Here is an 18,458-nt window from a genome sequence, read left to right on the forward strand (position 1 = left end):
GCCAGGACTGGGCACCCTAGGGGCACTGCAGTGGACTTCATAAAATGCTCTCAGGAACATAACTCCCTTACCTTGTTTGCTGAGCCCCCCAAAACCCACTACCCACAACTGTACACCACTACCATAGCCCTTACAGGTGAAGGGGGCACCTATATATGGGTACAGTGGGTTTGTGGTGGGTTTTGGAGAGCTCGCTGTTTCCTCCACAAATATAGCAGGTGGGGGGGGGGGGTATGGGCCTGGGTCCACCTGTCTGAAGTGCACTGCAGTACCCACTAAAACTGCTCCTGGGACCTGCATACTGCTGTCATGGACCCCGAGTATGACATCTGAGGCTGGCATAGAGGCTGGCACCACATATTTTTAAAGATGTTTTTTGAGGGTGGGAGGGGGTTAGTGACCACTGGGGGGGGGGGTAACAGGAGGTCATCCCTGATTCTGGTGGTCATCTGGTCATTTCAGGCACCTTTTTATGCCTTATTCATAACAAAACAGGTCCGGGTGAAAATGTCCAAGTGTTCGTGAGGGATGTCCTTGTTTTTTTTGATTATGGGTCAAAGACGTCCAAGTGTTAAGCACGCCCAAGTCCCGCCTTCGCTACGCCTCCAGCACGCCCCCTTGAACTTTGGATGTCCTTGCGATGGACTTCCGCTAGAGACGCCCAAAATTAGGTTTCGATTATACCGATTTGGATGTGCCTGGGAGGACGTCCATCTTCTGTTTTATGTCGAAAGATGGACGTCCTTCTCTTTCAAAAATTAGCCCAATAGTAACCTATGGAACTTTGCAAGTCTAAGTGCTTTGAAAATGAGCCTCTAGGTGTTTTTAAATACAAAACAGATTTTAAAGATTGCAAATTATCACTGTCAACTGCTGAGCAAGTTGTATATAGGAATAACAAACATTGTTTGAAATGCCAGAAGCCTAAGAAATAGGATGAGAGAGTTAGAATGTATTGCACTATGTGAAAAGATAGATATAAAAGGCATCTCTAAGACATGGTGGAAGAAAAATAACCAATGGGATACTGTCATACTATGGTACAAATTATATCACAGTGATAGGGTGGACTGAATTGGTGGAGGGGTAGGTAGCGTTATATGTTTAAGAGGGCCTTGAATCACATAGACTAAAAATTCTGCAGGACACAAAACACATCTTGAAATTTCCTATGGATAGAAATTCCATGTGTAAAGGGGAAAAGGTGTTTGTGAGGAGCTGGCTAAACTTGAAGGTAGACAAAGTGATGGGACCCTATAACATATATCCGAGGGTACTGAAGGGACTTTGGGAAGTTCTAGTGGCTCCACTGGCTGACTTTTAAAATGCTTCTCTAGAGTTGGGAGTGGTCCCGGAGGACTTAAGAAGAGCAAATATGATCCCTCTCCATAAAAGTGGAAGTAAAGAAGAGGTTGGGAACTACAGACCAGTAAGTCTGACTTCCATGCTAAGTAAATTAATGGAAATGTTTTTAAAACAGAGAATAGTAAAGTTTTTGGACTCTAGTGTTTTACAGGACCTGAGGCAACATGGTTTCACTAGAGGCAGGTCTTATCAGACAAATCTGATTAATTTCTTTGACTGCGTGATCAGACAGTTGGATTGAGGGAGAACGTAAGATGGAGTGTATGTAGGTTTTAGCAAAGCTTTTGACACAGATCCACATAGATGACTAATAAATAAACTGAGTGCCCTTGGTATGAGTCCTCTAGTGGCTGAGTGGGTTAGGAACTGGTTCAGTGGAAGGCAACAGAGGGTAGTGGTAAACAGAGCTCATTCTGAGGAAAAGGATGTGACTAGTGCTGTGCCATAAAGTTTGGCTCTTGGGCCGGTAGTTTTTAACATTTTTCTAAGCGACATTGCTGAAGGGCTGTCTGGCAAGGTTTTCCGCTTTGCGGATGAAACCAACATCTGCAACAGGGTAGACACCCCTGATGGTGTGGATAAGGATGCTGAAGGACTTAGCAAAGCTAGAAGAATGGTCTGGAATTTGTCTACTAAGATTTAATGCTAAAAAAAAAACCAATGCAGGATCATGCATTTGAGCTGCAAAAACCCAAGGGAACAGTACAGTTTAGGGAGGTGAAGAACTTTTGTGCACGAAAAAGGAGCGGGACTTGGGTGTGATTGTATGTGATGATCTTATGATCTTAAGGTGGCCAAACTGATGGAGAAGGTGATGGTGAAAGCTAGAAGGATGCTTGGGTGCATAGGGAGAGGAATAGCCAATAGGAAAAAGGAGGTAATGGTGCCCCGGTAGAAGACTCTGGTGAGACCTCATAGCTCATCAGCTAAATAAGGGTTCCTTGTACTAAGCGGCCGTAAGACCAATGCAGGCTTACCGCTCACTATACAGGAAGTACTGCCGGGCTACCTGCCTGGCGGTACTTCCCTTCCCTAGTGCGCCGTCATTTCCGGTGCTACAAAAATGTATTTATTTTTGTAGTGCCGGAGAGTACCTGGCGGTAATTGGGCAGTGCCGCATGCTGCCTGGTTACCAGCGGTTTAATGCGGGAGCCCCGGGCTCCTCCCCAAATGGTCACTTGCCACATGGCCATTTCAATAAGGAAAGCAAGACTTCCCTATTACCAGCTGCGGTAAAAGGGGGCCTCGGCGCACGTGTAAAACATGCAGCCCCCTTTTGCCGCAGCTTGGTAAAAGGGGCCTTAAATATTTAGTGCTGGCCTTTTGAGTTTATAGCTGCAAATATAGGACTGCTATTTAGCTGCAGAATGAGGTATTAAAATTTTAGTTGATTCTTCTCTTGCAAATGAAATGGAATCACCCAGTGCAGTAATCAAATTTTAGGGCCTACCACACTAAGCTTCTGGCCCTTAATCTTACTTCCTGTGCACCTTTATTTTTCATTTGCTTTGCTCAAAATTTAAATCCGGTCCCAAATGTTGTGATCAATGGTCACATAACGGGACAATAGTTGTTAAATTATGTCCAATGCCTCTAGAGACCACAAGGTGGCAGCCTTGTTACATCAAAGGAATCAAACACTAGTTACAAATAACTATATTTCTGCTTGTCCTTACTGAAAAAATGGTTGGTAACTCCCAAGAAAACTTGACACATAATTCTTTTCTTTTTCAAACATCTTATAAAAGTTATTTTTCTAATTAAAAATATCAACTTGATATTTTTGTTCCATGTCATGGTAGCAATTCTTAGCCCTTTTTTGAGTTATTGCTCTTGAATCTTGGTGTAGAATTATTATACTAAATTTTAATTAAGCTCATCGTTTATATATGTGCTTGATTTCAGATGTAAACAGGAAAAATCATATGCTGATCTGAGCAATTAGTTTACCAATTTAAGCACAGTGTAGTCGTGACTGCTCCATGTGTCAAATAATTTGAATATTACCTTTTTGTTAAAAGATAAAATGAAAAAAATATTAAAACAAATGAAAGGCAACTAGTTATTGAAAATGCATTTGTGACACTCTGGTTTCATTACTGGAAAACTTAAAATGAAACGTGTCCAATTAAAGAAAGGTCTAATTAAGAAAAAAGTCAGCAGTAACAATAATTGATCCTTTAGAGATTTAGAGCTAATATCCATTTGCATTTGCTTTTGTGTCGCCCAAGCACTGGGCATGATCCTTCGGACAATGCACTAGATGCTCTGATACTCTCTTCTTAAGGGTGAGTACTGCAGATTTTATGTATCTTTTATTTCCAGTTTAATGCTGATCTCCTTGACATTAACGCTAATTAATATCTATCAGTGTTACTCTATGATAATTTTATTTCTGTGAAAAGAAACAAAATGTACCTTTGCAACCGATGACTTTTTATAAAATCATCTGTAATTTGTAATATTCCAGCCTAGTAATTACAAGTTGCTTCTCAAATCTAACACATTTTAACACCCTTCAGAAATGTCTAGAACTCTTCTCTGTTTAAAATCTCTCACAAGAAAAGCCTGCAAGAGACCCCTTTTCTCAGTTAATAGATGACGTTCATGGAACGGCAGAAAATATATCTGTAAGGCAAACTTAGCATCAAGTTCTCTTTTGCTGAGTCTTATCTTTCAAGTGAGGTGAATTTTCTAATCACCTTTCTACACTCTTCCTCCTGACATCTAAAGGGTGTATCAAAATCAGAGATGCCCTCAGGAAAAGTTTAATCAATTCATGAAATGAATTGACTATAAAAAAGTAAATGACTTACAAACTAATCACAGGCACTGTTCTGATTATCTTTTAAAACTGACATTAGTCACTCCTCTTTACAGCTGAGTCCTGAACCAGGGCAAGGGCAAGGGAGCGCTAAGGTGGATTCAAGGAAAACCAAAGAAGACTAGGATGACCTTTTGTTAAGTTGTAAAAAAAGAATGTAATTAGTTTAGATCTGAACTACTGTCATAATACCAAGAACCACAAAAAGATGGAACAAATGAAGCTATAAACTAGTAAATTTAAAACAAATCGGAGAAAATACTTCTTCACTCAACGCATAGTTAAACTCTGTAATTCATTGCCAGAGAATGTAGTGAAAGCAGTTAGCTTAGCAGGATTTAAAAAAGGGTTGGATTGCCTTCCTAAAAGAAAAGTCCATAAGCCTTTATTAAGATGGCCTTGGGGAAAATCCACTGCTTATTTCTAGGATAAACAGCATAAAATGTATTGTACTGTTTTGGGGATCTTGCCAGGTACTTGTAAACTGGATTGGCCATTGTTGGAAACAGGATGCTGGGCTTGATGGACCTTTGGTCTGTCCCAGTATGACAATACGTATGTACTTATGTACTTAATACAGGTCGGCATCTTCTTAGAGACTAATTTATGAAGACACATAGGTGCCTGTGTGTCATTATAAATTACTGGTGTAAGCAATGAAATTGCACCTTGAATGCAGGCGCGGACCATTTGCACAAAAGTTTATTTTTTTAATTTGATTTGATGTCATTTTAATTTAGTGCTCGATATTCAAAGCATTTTAACCAGGCAGGAGAGGCTACCCTCCGGTTAAATTGCCTGTTAGGGCTGCATTCAGCAGTGCTCTGAGTCCATGGAGCATATCCCCAATGTATGGACATAGGACAGTGTATGTAGTCCTGCATTCTTAGATTTGGAATCATCTGCAGAAAAACTTGGGGATGGGTTGTCTGGTCTACGCTTTCTTGCTTATCCAGCATTGTGCAGAAGAGAACATGATCTATGGTTGTTTGTAGTTTCTAATCAATCCATTACTAGCTGGAAAGAAAAATAAGTAAAGAGATGAGACAATAGGTCACTTCCTGTAGTGGAGAATGAATGTACTTGATTGTTGACACCAACCTCTTATTGAACCTCACCATGAAGTGCACTCGATGTAGGAATTCTGGAGGTCGGAAAAAAATGTTTTCTCTGCCATCAGCAAAGCTCTTGTGGCTAGTTACAATGGCATTTGGAATGAGAAAACCAAGGGGAGAAGATTCTTTTTTTCTGCATTGGGTTTGTAGAACCTGCAGGGTGAGATGCTTTCAAGAATCTTTCTGCTGGAGCTTAATTTCATAATGGGGACCTATATGAAATAAGCCCAGTGTCCGTTCTCTATCTGCCTTTATGAAATTAGCTCAAAAATGAAAATGACCCACTTGAGAAGAAGCACAAATAAGATTTCACAAATGTGAACTTCTCAGGAAAAATATATATTTGGAACTTGAAGATAAAAGACTAGCAAACGGTCATGTAAGTAAAGGGGCCCTTTCACTAAGCTGAGCAAGCATTAGCGCACACTTACCACAGCTTCAAATGGCTTACCACAGGACGTGCTTGGGCCACTTGCTTTAAGTTCCAAATTGGCGTGCTAACCATATGCTAAGAAATATTTTAAAGTTTTTGTTGGAGGGGGCATGTCTGGGGTGGAGAGCCGGCATCCTGTGCTTGCTGCACAAAATTACACACATGAGTTATAGAATACTGCCAGTTAGGCATATAACTTAATTGTTAAATTAGGTGCTAATTGACACTAACAATCAATAATTGGCTATAATTAGAGTTAATTGTGGTAATTGGCTCTAATTTGCAGTTATGCATGTAAGTACTCATAACTGGAGTGGGATGGGTGGACAAGAATCACTTGAGCGCAGACTGATTAGCACAGGACTGCCGAATCCAGTGCTTTTTTTTGTAGGAAAAAAGGTGCTGGTACTCATTATGGGTGGAGTCACCACACATGGCTCCGCCCCTATGATAGCCACACCCACATTGGCCACACCCCTTATACCAGCCATGGCGCATATAAACAGACATCATTGAAAATATTATACTAGTATAGGAGAAAAAAAATAACGTGATTTTTTTTCATTATAAATAATTTCTGTAAGCTGTTATAGCTCCAGTATACCCAGTGCAAAATAAGACAGCAGATGTAAATTCTGAAATTGGACATATTCCAGACACCTTTGTTGTCTGGTGACTTTGTTTTTCTATCCATATTGGTCCCAGTCTCTGATTCTGCTGCTCTCTATCTGTTCCCTTAACTCTGTTTCCAGGCCAGGGCTTCCTTTCCATTTATTTCTTTATTTTCCTCCTTTCTTCTTCATTTCTTGCCAGGTGATTATAACCTCCTCATTCTCCATAATATCCTAATACAGTGATGTTGTCGTGTTCATAAAGTTTCCAGTGGATTAGATGTGCCACTTTTATTTCACCTTTCCGTATAAAAATTTTCTGCCATCAGCACTTTGCAGCTAGCTATGAGATCAATAACTATTTCCAGCTCTTTCATACAGAATCTGCATTTATTTTATTTATTTTTATTACATTTGTACCCCGCGCTTTCCCACTCATAGCAGGTTCAATGCGGCTTACATATTATATACAGGTACTTATTTGTACCTGGGGCAATGGAGGGTTTAAGTGACTTGCCCAGAGTCACAAGGAACTACCTGTGCCTGAAGTGGGAAACGAACCCAGTTCCCCAGGACCAAAGTCCACCACTCTAACCACTAGGCCACTCCTCCACTCATGTGTCTGTTTACCAATTTCTTTTTGTATATTTGCTGTGAACCATCTCATCCGTAATCCACTCATCTGGGCTGCAACTATCAACCTCTGATCCTTAGATTTCAGTTCATCTCTCTGTAGCTATTCATGTGTACTGTTACGATCCACTTCTGGTTTCTGAAGTAACTCTTGGCATTCCCACTGTATTTGTCCATTTGCCTCTTGCTTTTCCTTGTTTGCAAATCTAATTCTTCAAACACATTTTTTCTTCTTTTGCAAATCCTGTTGCCTCCTCTCTTCGATGTGCTCTGGTGGATTCTCACTCATTTCTTCTCCTCCACTGAATGCTTGTCCAAGTTTAATGGTGGAGATGGACTCTGATTGTTTCTTCCATTCTTTCACACTTTTTTTCTCTGTTTGGATCTGTTGATGCTGTTAAGCAGCATACAAGCAGTCCAGAAAAAAAGCACAAAGGGCTCTCAAAAATGCAACTAGTGTGCTTTAATGGTTATCCGACACGGGCTGTGTTTCGGGCGTGAACAAAAGCCTGCCTCGGATCAATTCCACCAAAATACACTAGGGAGTTATTTTATTAAGCTGCTGTAAAACGGGGCCTGTGCTATCGTCAGCAGGGCCGCCGAGACACTGGGCCGAGCCTGGGGTAAGGCTGCCCCTGGGGCCCCGCCCCTGCCGCCCTCGCCACCCTGCCCCCTGAGGTTGCCACCGCTCACCCTGAGATCGCCACTGCCACTGCTCCCCCCTCCGCCCCTGAGGTAGCCGCTGATGCTCACCCCCTCCGTCCGCCACCGGGCCGGCCCCTGCATTGAAAATGCAGTCTCACCTCCGTGAAAGCAGTGCTGCAGGCAGCAGAACGCCTCCCTTCGGCCCTCCTTCCCTCCTTGTGTCCTACCCTCACAGAACTTACGTCAGACGAGGGCGGGACACAGGGAGGGAAGGAGGGCCGAAGGAAGGTGTTCTGCTGTCTGCAGCGCTGCTTTCACGGAGGTGAAACTGCGATTTCAATGCAGGGGGCAGATGGTCGACAACAGAGGGTGGGTGGGACTACGGCGCCAGGCCTTCCTTGGAGGCCCGGTCCCGGGGAATTTTGTCCCCCCGCCCACCTCTCGGCGGCTATGATCATCAGCGCATGTAAAAGGCTGTCTTTTTTATTTAAAAAAGATAAGGCCATGCGGTAAGTGAACCACTTACCGTGTGGCCATGTCAGGGGGGAGCACTTACTCCTGTGCTATTCCGGCAGTAGCTGGGCAATGCGCACCACTGCCTGATTACCGCTGGGTAAACATTGGAGCTACAAAAATAGAAAACATTTTTGTAGTGCCGAAAATGGTGCGTGCTGGAGGTGGGAACTACTGCCAGGATCCTACAGTAGTTACGGATTGGCGCATGGCAGCCTTTTTGTAAAAGGATCTCTAGGTGCGTACGTTTCAAATCAAAATACATAATGTACAGTGGCGTTCCTAGGCTGACTGAAACCTGGGGCGGATCGCTGATGTGACCCCCCCCCGGGTGCAACGCGCCCCCCCCTCTGGGTGCATTTTTACCTGCTGGGGGGGGGGGCGTGCCGCTTGCCTGTTGGCTCCGAGTCCGCTCGTTCCCTGCTGCTTCCTCTGCCCTGGAACAGGAAGTAACCTGTTCCGCGCAGAGGGAGCAGCAGGGAGGGAACGAGTGGACTCGGCCAACAGGCGTGCGGCACCCCTCCAGCAGCGTGCACCGGGGCGGACCGCCCCCACCGCCCTCCTTGGTACGCCACTGCATATGTAGTGACACAGCAATAGTAATCCGCTCAGAGAAATTGAAATCCGATATCTGGAGCGCAGCAGACTTGTTCCATTCTTGAGAACCCCGGATGCTGTTAAGTAGGCCTGGAGGATAACAATGGGGTCCTTTTAGTAAGGTGCGCTGATAAATAGCCTGCGATAGTATAGGCGCATGTTTTGGACGCACGCAGATCCATTTTGTTGGCTGAAAATGGACGTGCGGCAAAATAAAAATTGGCACATCCATTTTTTTGTCTGAGCCTTGACTGCCACCCTCTCGACTCAGTGGTAGGGTCTCACGCGTTAACCGGGCAGTAATTGTCAATGCACGTACACTGCCGATTACCGCCTGGTTAGCACCGCATGTCCGAAAATAAAAAATATTTTCAGGCATGTGTAAAAAAATGGAATTACTGCCCAGGCCACATTGTAGCCTGGTAGTAGTTCCAAACTGATGCTCATTGTACGCACGTAGGTGCCAATGCGGCTTAGTAAAAGGGCCCCTATGGTAACTCCATGGATTAGATTCAGTAAATGGCGCCCAAATTTATTTATTTATTTATTTGTTGCATTTGTATCCCACATTTTCCCACCTATTTGTAGGCTCAGTGTGGCTTACATAATACCGGAGAGGTGATTACCGACTCCGGTTTGAACAAATGCAATGTGGTTTGTGTAAGATAAAGTTCATGTGGCAGAGGCCACATTAGGAATCGTAGAGTGGAAGAGTTGAGTTATGTTCATTACGTGCTTTAATTTTCTAGTGTAGCTGGGATCAGGCATTTAAGTTGGATTCGTTGGGTATTCCTTTTTAAACAGGTGGTTTTTAGTATTTTCCGGAAGTGAAGGTGGTCGTATGTCATTTTCAAAGCTTTTGGTAGCGCTTTCCACAGTTGTGTGCTTATGTTGGAAAAACTGGATGCATAGGTAGATTTGTATTTAAGTTCATTACAGCTTGCGTAGTGCAGATTTAGATATGTCCGTGTTGATTCAGATGCGTTTCTGGTTGGTAGGTCTGTCATTTATCCTTGGGCTTCGCTGTAGATGATTTTTTGAACCATGGTGCAGATTTTGAAGACGATGTGTTCTTTGATTGGGAGCCAGTGTAATTTGGTTGTCGAAAAAAATAAGCGCTGAGCGCTATTCTATAAACGGCGTTCTGAGTCGGGTGCTGTTTATAGAATAGTTCATAGTACTGGGATCTGCGTGAGAATTTACATCAGCTGAAACCTGGTATAAATCCTTCTGTATAAATTAGGTGTGGATCCCCCGGATTCTATAAAACTGTATGTATCTTTAGTGAATGCCCCTCCCTTGGTCACACTCACTTTTCATTTGCACGCTAAAAAATGTGTGCATTCATCTTTATAGAATAATGCATAGCAACATGTGCGTGTAAATCCAAATTGTTGCAAATTAACACCAATAATTGATCGCTAGTACCCAATTATTGGGACTAATTGGCTTGTTAATTGTGCGTGCAAATTGGGCGTGAACCCAAATTTGTTCGTGCAATTTTGAGCACCATTTATAGAATCCGTGGGTATGTGTATAATGTGTGAGGCTCATTCTTCCGGATCTAGGTAATAAATAGATAGAAAACAAAACATAGAAAAGTGAATAAGATACCTTTTTTATTGGGCTAACCTAATATATTTTTTGATTAGCTTTCGAAGGTAACTCTTCTTCTTCAGATCAGAAATAAGCAAATGCTGATAAATAACAGTATATATAAATGAAATATTAAAGCATTCCAATGACAGTCTTCACAGGAAGAGGGTTACCTTCCAAAGCGAAACAAAAAATGTATTAGGTTAGCCCAATAAAAAAGGTATCATCTTATTTACTTTTCTGTGTTTTATTTTATTTCTATTTTTCAGCTTTAAAAGTGGACTAACACGGTTACCACATCACTCTACTTCCAGATCTAGGAATGACCTCATGATGCAACGTTTTATATTTTTGTTTTCATTGTGCTCTTTTCCCTTATGTTTCCTGCGGATTAGGGGTGGATAAGGATTTGACAGCATAATTAAATGAACTTTTTGCTCTTAGTTTGCACTAGTGTCATGCTGGAAACATGTTCCAAGAACTTCCTCTGCCTATTTCAAATGTCAAAAATGTTAGCAGAGTGACTCACTTCCCAAATCTAAAGGTAGTAACACGTATGCAGACTTCAATAAAACTAATATTGTATCATACGCTGGTAATGGGGGTTGCCCAGGAGTATATGAGATATACAGTACCTCTTGGCAGCCCTTTTCAAATGCAATAAATAAATATTTTACTAAGGCGCATAGGCACCTACGTGCTTCCAACACGCGTCAAATTAGACCTGTAGGAGTATTTACCTGAGCTCTCACCTTTGCTGGTCTTGGCCTATATAAGCAGAACCATTCTGTTATAACAATATGGACATTTCTGCCTGTGGCCTGCATACATCTGTATTCATCAGAAACCAGCTTTTCTACAAAGGAAAATTACTGCTGAGCATACCATGATGACTTAATCCAAGGACATATTATTTGTTGCAAACTAGCCAGTTATCTCCTGGGAAGAATGGAGGAGAGAGGCACAGATGGTTCCAGGAGTATGAGATCCGACAGGGAGGTTTGCATGCCATCGATAACAAAGGCCTGTCTTCATGACCATGAAGCTGGCTGGACATTATTACACCGTCTGTGATTGGTCCACAGGTATCATCTGACCCTTGGATGCCAAAAGTTGGATTAAAGAAGGAAAACAGAAGAGGAGAAGACCAGAAGACTTGCAGGAGGATAGAAGGCTCTGAGAGAGAGAGATTGATTTCCTAAAACACCAGTGAATACAGACCTTGTAATAAACTAACAAGGTTAGCTCAGCTATAATATACGACCTTACCTAAAGACTATGCCATCTGTATCCAGAATATAGACCTTGGACTTTATTCCTGGACTGAGTGACTCACTGAGGCTTCAGCTTGAGTCTCTAAGGAGGAATCCACTTCTTTACCATTGGAAGTCTGCCACAACAGACGGCAAGGTGAGATAACGGGGTATACTACCTATTAGTTAGGGGATAACTAGTTCTTGGCTTTTGTCTGAGACAGATGGGTTTTATGTAATGACTTATGGTCCGTGAATTTAGCTGCTAACTGTGTATTTTGCATAAGACATGTGGTGTAAGTTCTCATAATCATTAGGATATCAGTATCGTGATTGGTTGTGTAATCACTCATTTAGTTAGTCCATTAGGATAATCATATATCATTATCTATATTTTGGTGATTAACCTATTTTTTAGCAAGTTATTTTGTTTTTTGCTTTGCATTTTGCTTCAGAACTATTTACATATATATTTCTTTACCTACTAAATAATATATATTCCATCTGTGGCATGGTTCCTTTTTCCAGCACAGCTAGCTAGCCATAGGGCCAAAGAGGTACGCTTCCCCTAGAGATGAGTCCAGAATAATTGCTATTTAGTAGTGTTCTGTCAGCTAAGTACCTATGGATATATATTAGGAGTTGTCCTCCTGGATATATACCCCTACAGAACTACCGCCCGGCTACTGCGTGCCCCGGGTGGCAATTCTATTTTAAACATGCGTCTAAAACGTGCGGCGCACAATATTTTCTATTTTCCACCATGTGGCACTAACTAGGTGGTAATTGTTAGTGTATGCACGCTGATGATTACCGCCCAATTAATGTGTGAGACCTTACCACTAAGTCAGTGGGTGGCGGTAAGGTCTCATGCCGAAAATGGATGCATGCTGAATTCAATTTTTCCACACGTCCATTTTCAGCCACAAAGAAAAAAAAGGCCTTTTTTGCAGGCACGCTGAAAAATTGAGCTGCCTGTGCCCAAAACACGCACCTACACCAGTGCGAGCCATTTTTCAGTGCGCCTTAGTAAAAGGGCCCCCTAGTGCAGGAAATGCATGTTCACCCCAGTTAGGTCTCTGATCCCTAATAATTGCAGATTCCTCAGGGAAGAACTGCTCTTTTCCCTGTCACAGGCTTTCACAATTAATTCAGTTGCATTTTTATCTAGTTTTTGAATCACGCTCCATGCATTTGCATATTGTTTCCTACAGATTTAAATAAATCAGTCATAGAGACTTTATTCTGCAAAATCTTATTTGATTATTTTAGCAGATAAACTCAGAATGTACAGGAAACCATTTTGGTAATGAAATATGAATTGAGCCTACAATTTCTATGACTGGAGCAACAAAGATTTGTTTTATTAATTTTACACACTTTTATTCTTGTTCAGTTACAAAATAATAAACTGTGCTTTATATCTTATATGCTTTAATGCTTCAAGGGCAAGGGAAGGACATTTAGTAATGTGTTTTCTTGACCTTGAGCGTTGCTATGGACACCGGAAGGAAGGCCATTCTTCAGGCAGGATTTCTAATTGTTGTGACAGAAATATACCAGCGTAAATATCAGAAAAGGTTATGTTGATTATTCAGCAGGCAAGGACGCCACACAAATTCAGAGAAATTGCAAAGTGTCAAATTTTTGATAATGTGAGGTCATGTCACATGACTACGCGCAGTGTCATGAATAAGCATAAACAGGTGTTGCTGTGCTAGGAGAAATCCCATTCAGTAATGCAAAGCAGTAAGATCGTTCCTTACAAAATCATTTCTGATCCAGAATTCATAAATTCTGGAATAAAAACAACCTGGCAAAACTAGCATGGAACTTTACAAAGGGTATCCAGAATCATTGTTTTCTGTTTGTCTTTGAAATGTTTGGTTTTCCCTTGAATAGCAGTTTCAACAAGAGCACAAACCATCTATGTGCAGCCCCAGTGGGTGGGTGTGGGGGGGGGGGGGGGAATGAGTACATTGTTGTGAGAGCAATTGTTATTTTTTTGTACTTATTTTTGTACTTATGGTCAGGTAACTTTCTGTGTGTTAGTTCATAACGAAGTTGGCATTTATTAATAGCGATTGTTGTGTACTGTGCATTGCATGCAGAATGTGTTTGTATTATGCTCTTAATAAAAATAATTTGAACAAAAGAATAAACCACAGAGCGCATAGGGAGGTGTGATTTTATTAAGACATATACCATTTCTAGAGGTGTAAACATTTACCTCCTAAATCTATTATCTTGCATGCTCATTTTCATGCTCACCGCACAAAATTGCACACTTTAGAATACTGCCAGTTAGGCACATAACTTAATTGTTAAATTAGGTGCTAATTGGCTCTAAAAATAATTTGCTATAATTGGAGTTAATTGTGGTAATTGGCACTAATTTGCAGTTATGCAAGTAAGAACTCTTAGCTGGAGTGGAACGGGTAGACATGAATCACTTGTTCACTCTTTCCAAAAATATTAGGACTAGTACATTTAAAACAAACTAGAGAAAATATTTCTTCACTCAACGTGTAATTGAACTGTGGAATTCATTGCCAGAGAATGTGGTAAAAGCAGTTAGCTTAGCAGGGATTAAAAAAGGGTTGGATAACTTCCTAAAAGAAAAGTACAGGAGCCATTATTAATATGGATTTGGAGAAAATCCACTGCTTATTTCTAGGATACAACAAAAAATCTTCGTGTACAGCTTCACTTCACGCTCAGATCATGCAGATTTTTCCCTTGACAAAGCTGTCAGAAGCGAAACAGGCTCCTGTTGGGAAATGTGTGGAAAACGCACATCGTGGCTTAATGCCGATAAGGGATACAAAGGAAGCACCCAATGTCACAGATTGAATGAATAGGCATGGGGAAGAGTGAAGATAAGCAATGCTTTTTCTACACTCGTTTAACTTCTTTGCATGAAAGAATAGTGCACAGTATAAACAAACAAACAAAAGACTATGAAGAAGTGTTGCACCAAGCAATTTTAAGTTTAAGCACATAGGGAAGGACATTTATGTGTAGCAAGATTGTGCACTATTGGGGGTCGGGGGAGTCTATGATTATACAGCGTCACAGAACAAAGGCTCGCTGTATGCGGGATACAAAATGCTTATGTGACTGTATGAGACGACCCCTTATAAATTATTAAATATTCTTCTCCTAAGAACAACTTTGAGAACATTTGTTTGTCTCACCAGTATAGTGTTGTATTTCTAGGATAAGCAGCCTCAAATCTATTTTACTATTCTGGGATCTTTTCAGGTACTCGTGACCAGGATTGGCCACTGTTGGAAACAGGATACTGGGCTTGATGGACCTTCAGTCTGTCCCAGTATGGCATCACTTATGTTCTATTATAAGGCACAAAGGTATAATTGTTAAATCAATGTATGGAACAACTATCTAATTCAAGAAACCATAAGATAAACACAGAGGATTCCTATATGTGAAGAAATGAAGGGCAGTCGGAGAACAGGTGGGGTCTTTGGCATTGCATCAGGCAGGCTAAAAAGGTGTATTAGTGGTCCTTTTACTAAGGTGTGCTGAAAAATGGCGTGCGGTAGTGTAGACGTGGGTTTTGGGTGCACACCAATCCATTTTCAGTGTGCCTGTAAAAAAGGTCTCAGACACTTTGCGTCTGAGACCTCACTGCCAGCCATTGACCCTGGTGGTCAAGCCTCACACGGTAACTGGGCTTAAATGACCTATGCATGCCAAAAGCCACTTGGCATGCGTAGCTGACGCACCAGGAAATAAAAAATATATTTCGGGCACATTGGGTGCACGTAGACGCTTATGCGGCTTAGTAAAAGGGCCCCTTAGTTATTTGCCATTATGGTATATATTTCTCTTCATTGAGATGTCTTACACGAAAGGCTCCTTGTTGAAAAGGAATAAAGAGGACATATATAAAATAAATGGCAAACAAGAAGAGGCAAAAGCCCTCCCCTCATAATTTATTTATTTATTTGCAGCATTTATATCCCACATTTTCCCACACACTAGCAGGCTCAATGTGGCTTACAAGAACTGCATTGTAGGGGTTAAACAAATACAAATAGGGTCAGGTAAGGTAGGGGTGGGTATAATAAGTGACAAAGAAAGAAGAAATAAAATTGTCCTTTGAATCATTGTAGAGTCGAGACTTTTAAGTAGAATCAGCAGGGTAGGCCTTGCGAAACAAATAGGTCTTTAAAGATCGCCTGAATTCTTGATGGTCATGTATCGTTTTCACTCTCTTTGGTAATGCATTCCACATCTGCATACCTAAGTATGAGAAATTGAAAAGAGACAGAAAATAGTTATTTAAATTTAATGATAAATAGAATATTAGGGTGAAAGAGATATTTTGTTTGTGAAAAATCATCCCGCACATTCCTTAATCTACACTTCCCTAACTGCAAAGGTCTAAAATACAAAGTAATGCATGCATCATCCTTTACCTACTTGAGCACACAGTTATGGAACACATTGCCGCACAACTTAAAAAAGATCTACGAACTAACGAACTTCCGCAAACTACTGAAGACCTATCTCTTCAACAAGGCACACCGCACAGATCTACCAATGTGAATACACACAACTCCTCCACATCTACTCAGAACTGTCTTATAATTTCTGCTCGTTATACTATTATCATGTTTTTTCATTATCATCTTGCCCAAAATCCTTCTTAACACTAAAGTCTACTCTCTAATATATGTTCACCATTCATGATGTATTGTAAGCCATATTGAGCCTGCAAAGAGGTGGGAAAATGTGGGATACAAATGCAATAAATAAATAAATAAAAAAATGACTGTACATTTCCAAAAATAATTTTTCATACTGGGCAGGTGATGTAAAAGATAGAAGAGTGACCTGCAGTACTAAAGTGAAATCTAATATTCCTGTACTGAACTTTACAAAATATCAACGTGAAATTGTAGGTGTAGCTTGCCTGCTTACTTGGGGGGGGGGGGGGGGGGGGGGAGGAGGGGAGCAAAGGATAACAAAGTCATATTAGCAGTAGGGCAGTAGGACTAATTCAGTATTCGCAGCCTCGTTCTTGAGGGGGTGGGTGACCACTCTTCATGCTATGCCTAGGTCTGAGAAGGTGCTCCTTTCTTTGAAATTCTCTACATTTCTTGGGCCGGAGCTTGAAGCACGATTGAATTTGTGAGTTGCCTTTCACTGTAAATGGCACTGCAAAACAATTGCTTGGGATCTCGGCTGTATTGCACATCACTTTTTGAAACGCTAATTGCTGTCCACTCCTGTTTTTCTTTGTAGGTACCTGATGGGGAAGAAATTTTCTGAAATGCAGAAATGGTTGGTTGTAGTTGCAAATGGGAATTTGGAGTAACTCTGAAGCACAGACTGAAATAATTGTATTTGACTGGAACAAAATTCATGTAAAGTCCCCAAGGTAAGACAACTCTTTTACCGTAGGTCTATAAGGAAGGAGGATTCTGGGTTCTGGCTGGATAAGTTACACATTTTAGCTTGGCAAAGAGTAAACCTTTTATTGCTTTAAAGGTGAACAGATTTTCCCTTTTTTTACTCGGTCTGTAATATAATTTAAATTATATTTTAATTCACTTCATTCAAGTAAAATTACAATTTTTCCTAGCTGAGGCTGTCTCCTATGTACAGCCTTGGAATGTGTTGCATTTTATGACATCGGAATGTGATATTATTGCTAAGCTCTGAACTTGATTAGCTTTGACTGATGGAACAAGTCAGTTGGAAGTCATAATTGTAGCAGCAGTTAAAATACACTTACTTTTTGGTCATTTCTGGTTTAGTTTCCAAATTATTAGTCATGTATAGCAAATTCTTCCTTTAATTATTGCATTTGATATCTAGGAGCTTGAAGTATCCACCTGTCAGTGGTCCATGGTGCATTCCAGACCCACGTGTAAATGAATTACTTAGGGGCCCTTTCACTAAGTCGTGTAAGCGTCTACGCGTGCCCAACACATGGCAAAATGGGAGTTACCGCTCGACTACTGCGTGGCTCTTGCGGTAATTTCATTTTTGGTACGTGTCCAATACCACGTTTTACTATGGCTTAGTAAAAGGGCCCCTTAGCGCGGATCTTACCTGCTCAAACCTGGTGTAAATGCTGGCACGCAACTAATGGCAATTGGATGCATAAATGATCCTATTCTATAACACTGCAGCTAATTTCTGGGAACACCTCTGCCTGATTAAGCCCCTCCCATGACCACGCCTCCTTTTGAGTTGCACTCTATAAAAGTTAGGTGCACAGTTTATAGAAGAGAGTGCAGGGCAGATCCGCGTGTAAACCTAATTGACTGACAAATGACATCAATTGTTGATTGATAACGGCTCATTAAGGGGTCCTTTTACAAAGGCACACTGAAAAATGGGTTGCGGTAGTGTAGGCACGGGTTTTCGGCGTGCACCAATCCATTTTTTTAGCTCACCTGTAAAAAAGGCCTTATCAAAATTTTTGCCAAAAATGGATTTGCGGCAAAATGAAAATTTCCTCACGTTCATTTTGGGTCGGAGACCTTACCGCCAGCCACTGACCTAGTGGTAAAGACTCACGTGGTAACTGGGCGGTAATGAGCTACGTGCACCAAATGCCACTTGGCGCACATCCGTTACACGCACTCAAAAATAAAAAAATATTTTTCAGACGTCTGGCATTGCAAAAGGGACGTCCACTGGGAGAATAGAAAGGGATTGAGATGTGACTTTTTTTTTTTTTTTTTACAAAATGGGAGCACTGTTAAGGAGAATCTTTCCCAATTACACTGTGGGGTCTTTTTACTGGAAAATGGCCTGCGGTAGTGTAGATGCGTGTTTTGGCCGCGCTCAGAATTATTTTTTTAGTGCACCTACAAAAAAATGCTCTTTTAT

At 41.3% G+C, this 18,458-nt stretch overlaps 1 protein-coding gene across 1 annotated transcript in view; it reads left to right on the forward strand.

Annotated features, from left to right (window-relative positions):
- Positions 1-18,458, forward strand: part of TAFA4 (TAFA chemokine like family member 4) — a 163,344-nt gene that overhangs the window by 46,562 nt on the left and 98,324 nt on the right. The window contains exon 3 of the mRNA XM_030206195.1: positions 16,860-16,995. Within this exon, the coding sequence (XP_030062055.1) occupies positions 16,916-16,995 (80 nt within the window). The 5' untranslated portion in view covers positions 16,860-16,915. The remainder of the gene's footprint in view (positions 1-16,859; positions 16,996-18,458) is intronic.

Source organism: Microcaecilia unicolor, chromosome 6 (genome assembly GCF_901765095.1).
Source record: "Microcaecilia unicolor chromosome 6, aMicUni1.1, whole genome shotgun sequence".
Taxonomy (NCBI): Eukaryota; Metazoa; Chordata; class Amphibia; order Gymnophiona; family Siphonopidae; genus Microcaecilia; species Microcaecilia unicolor.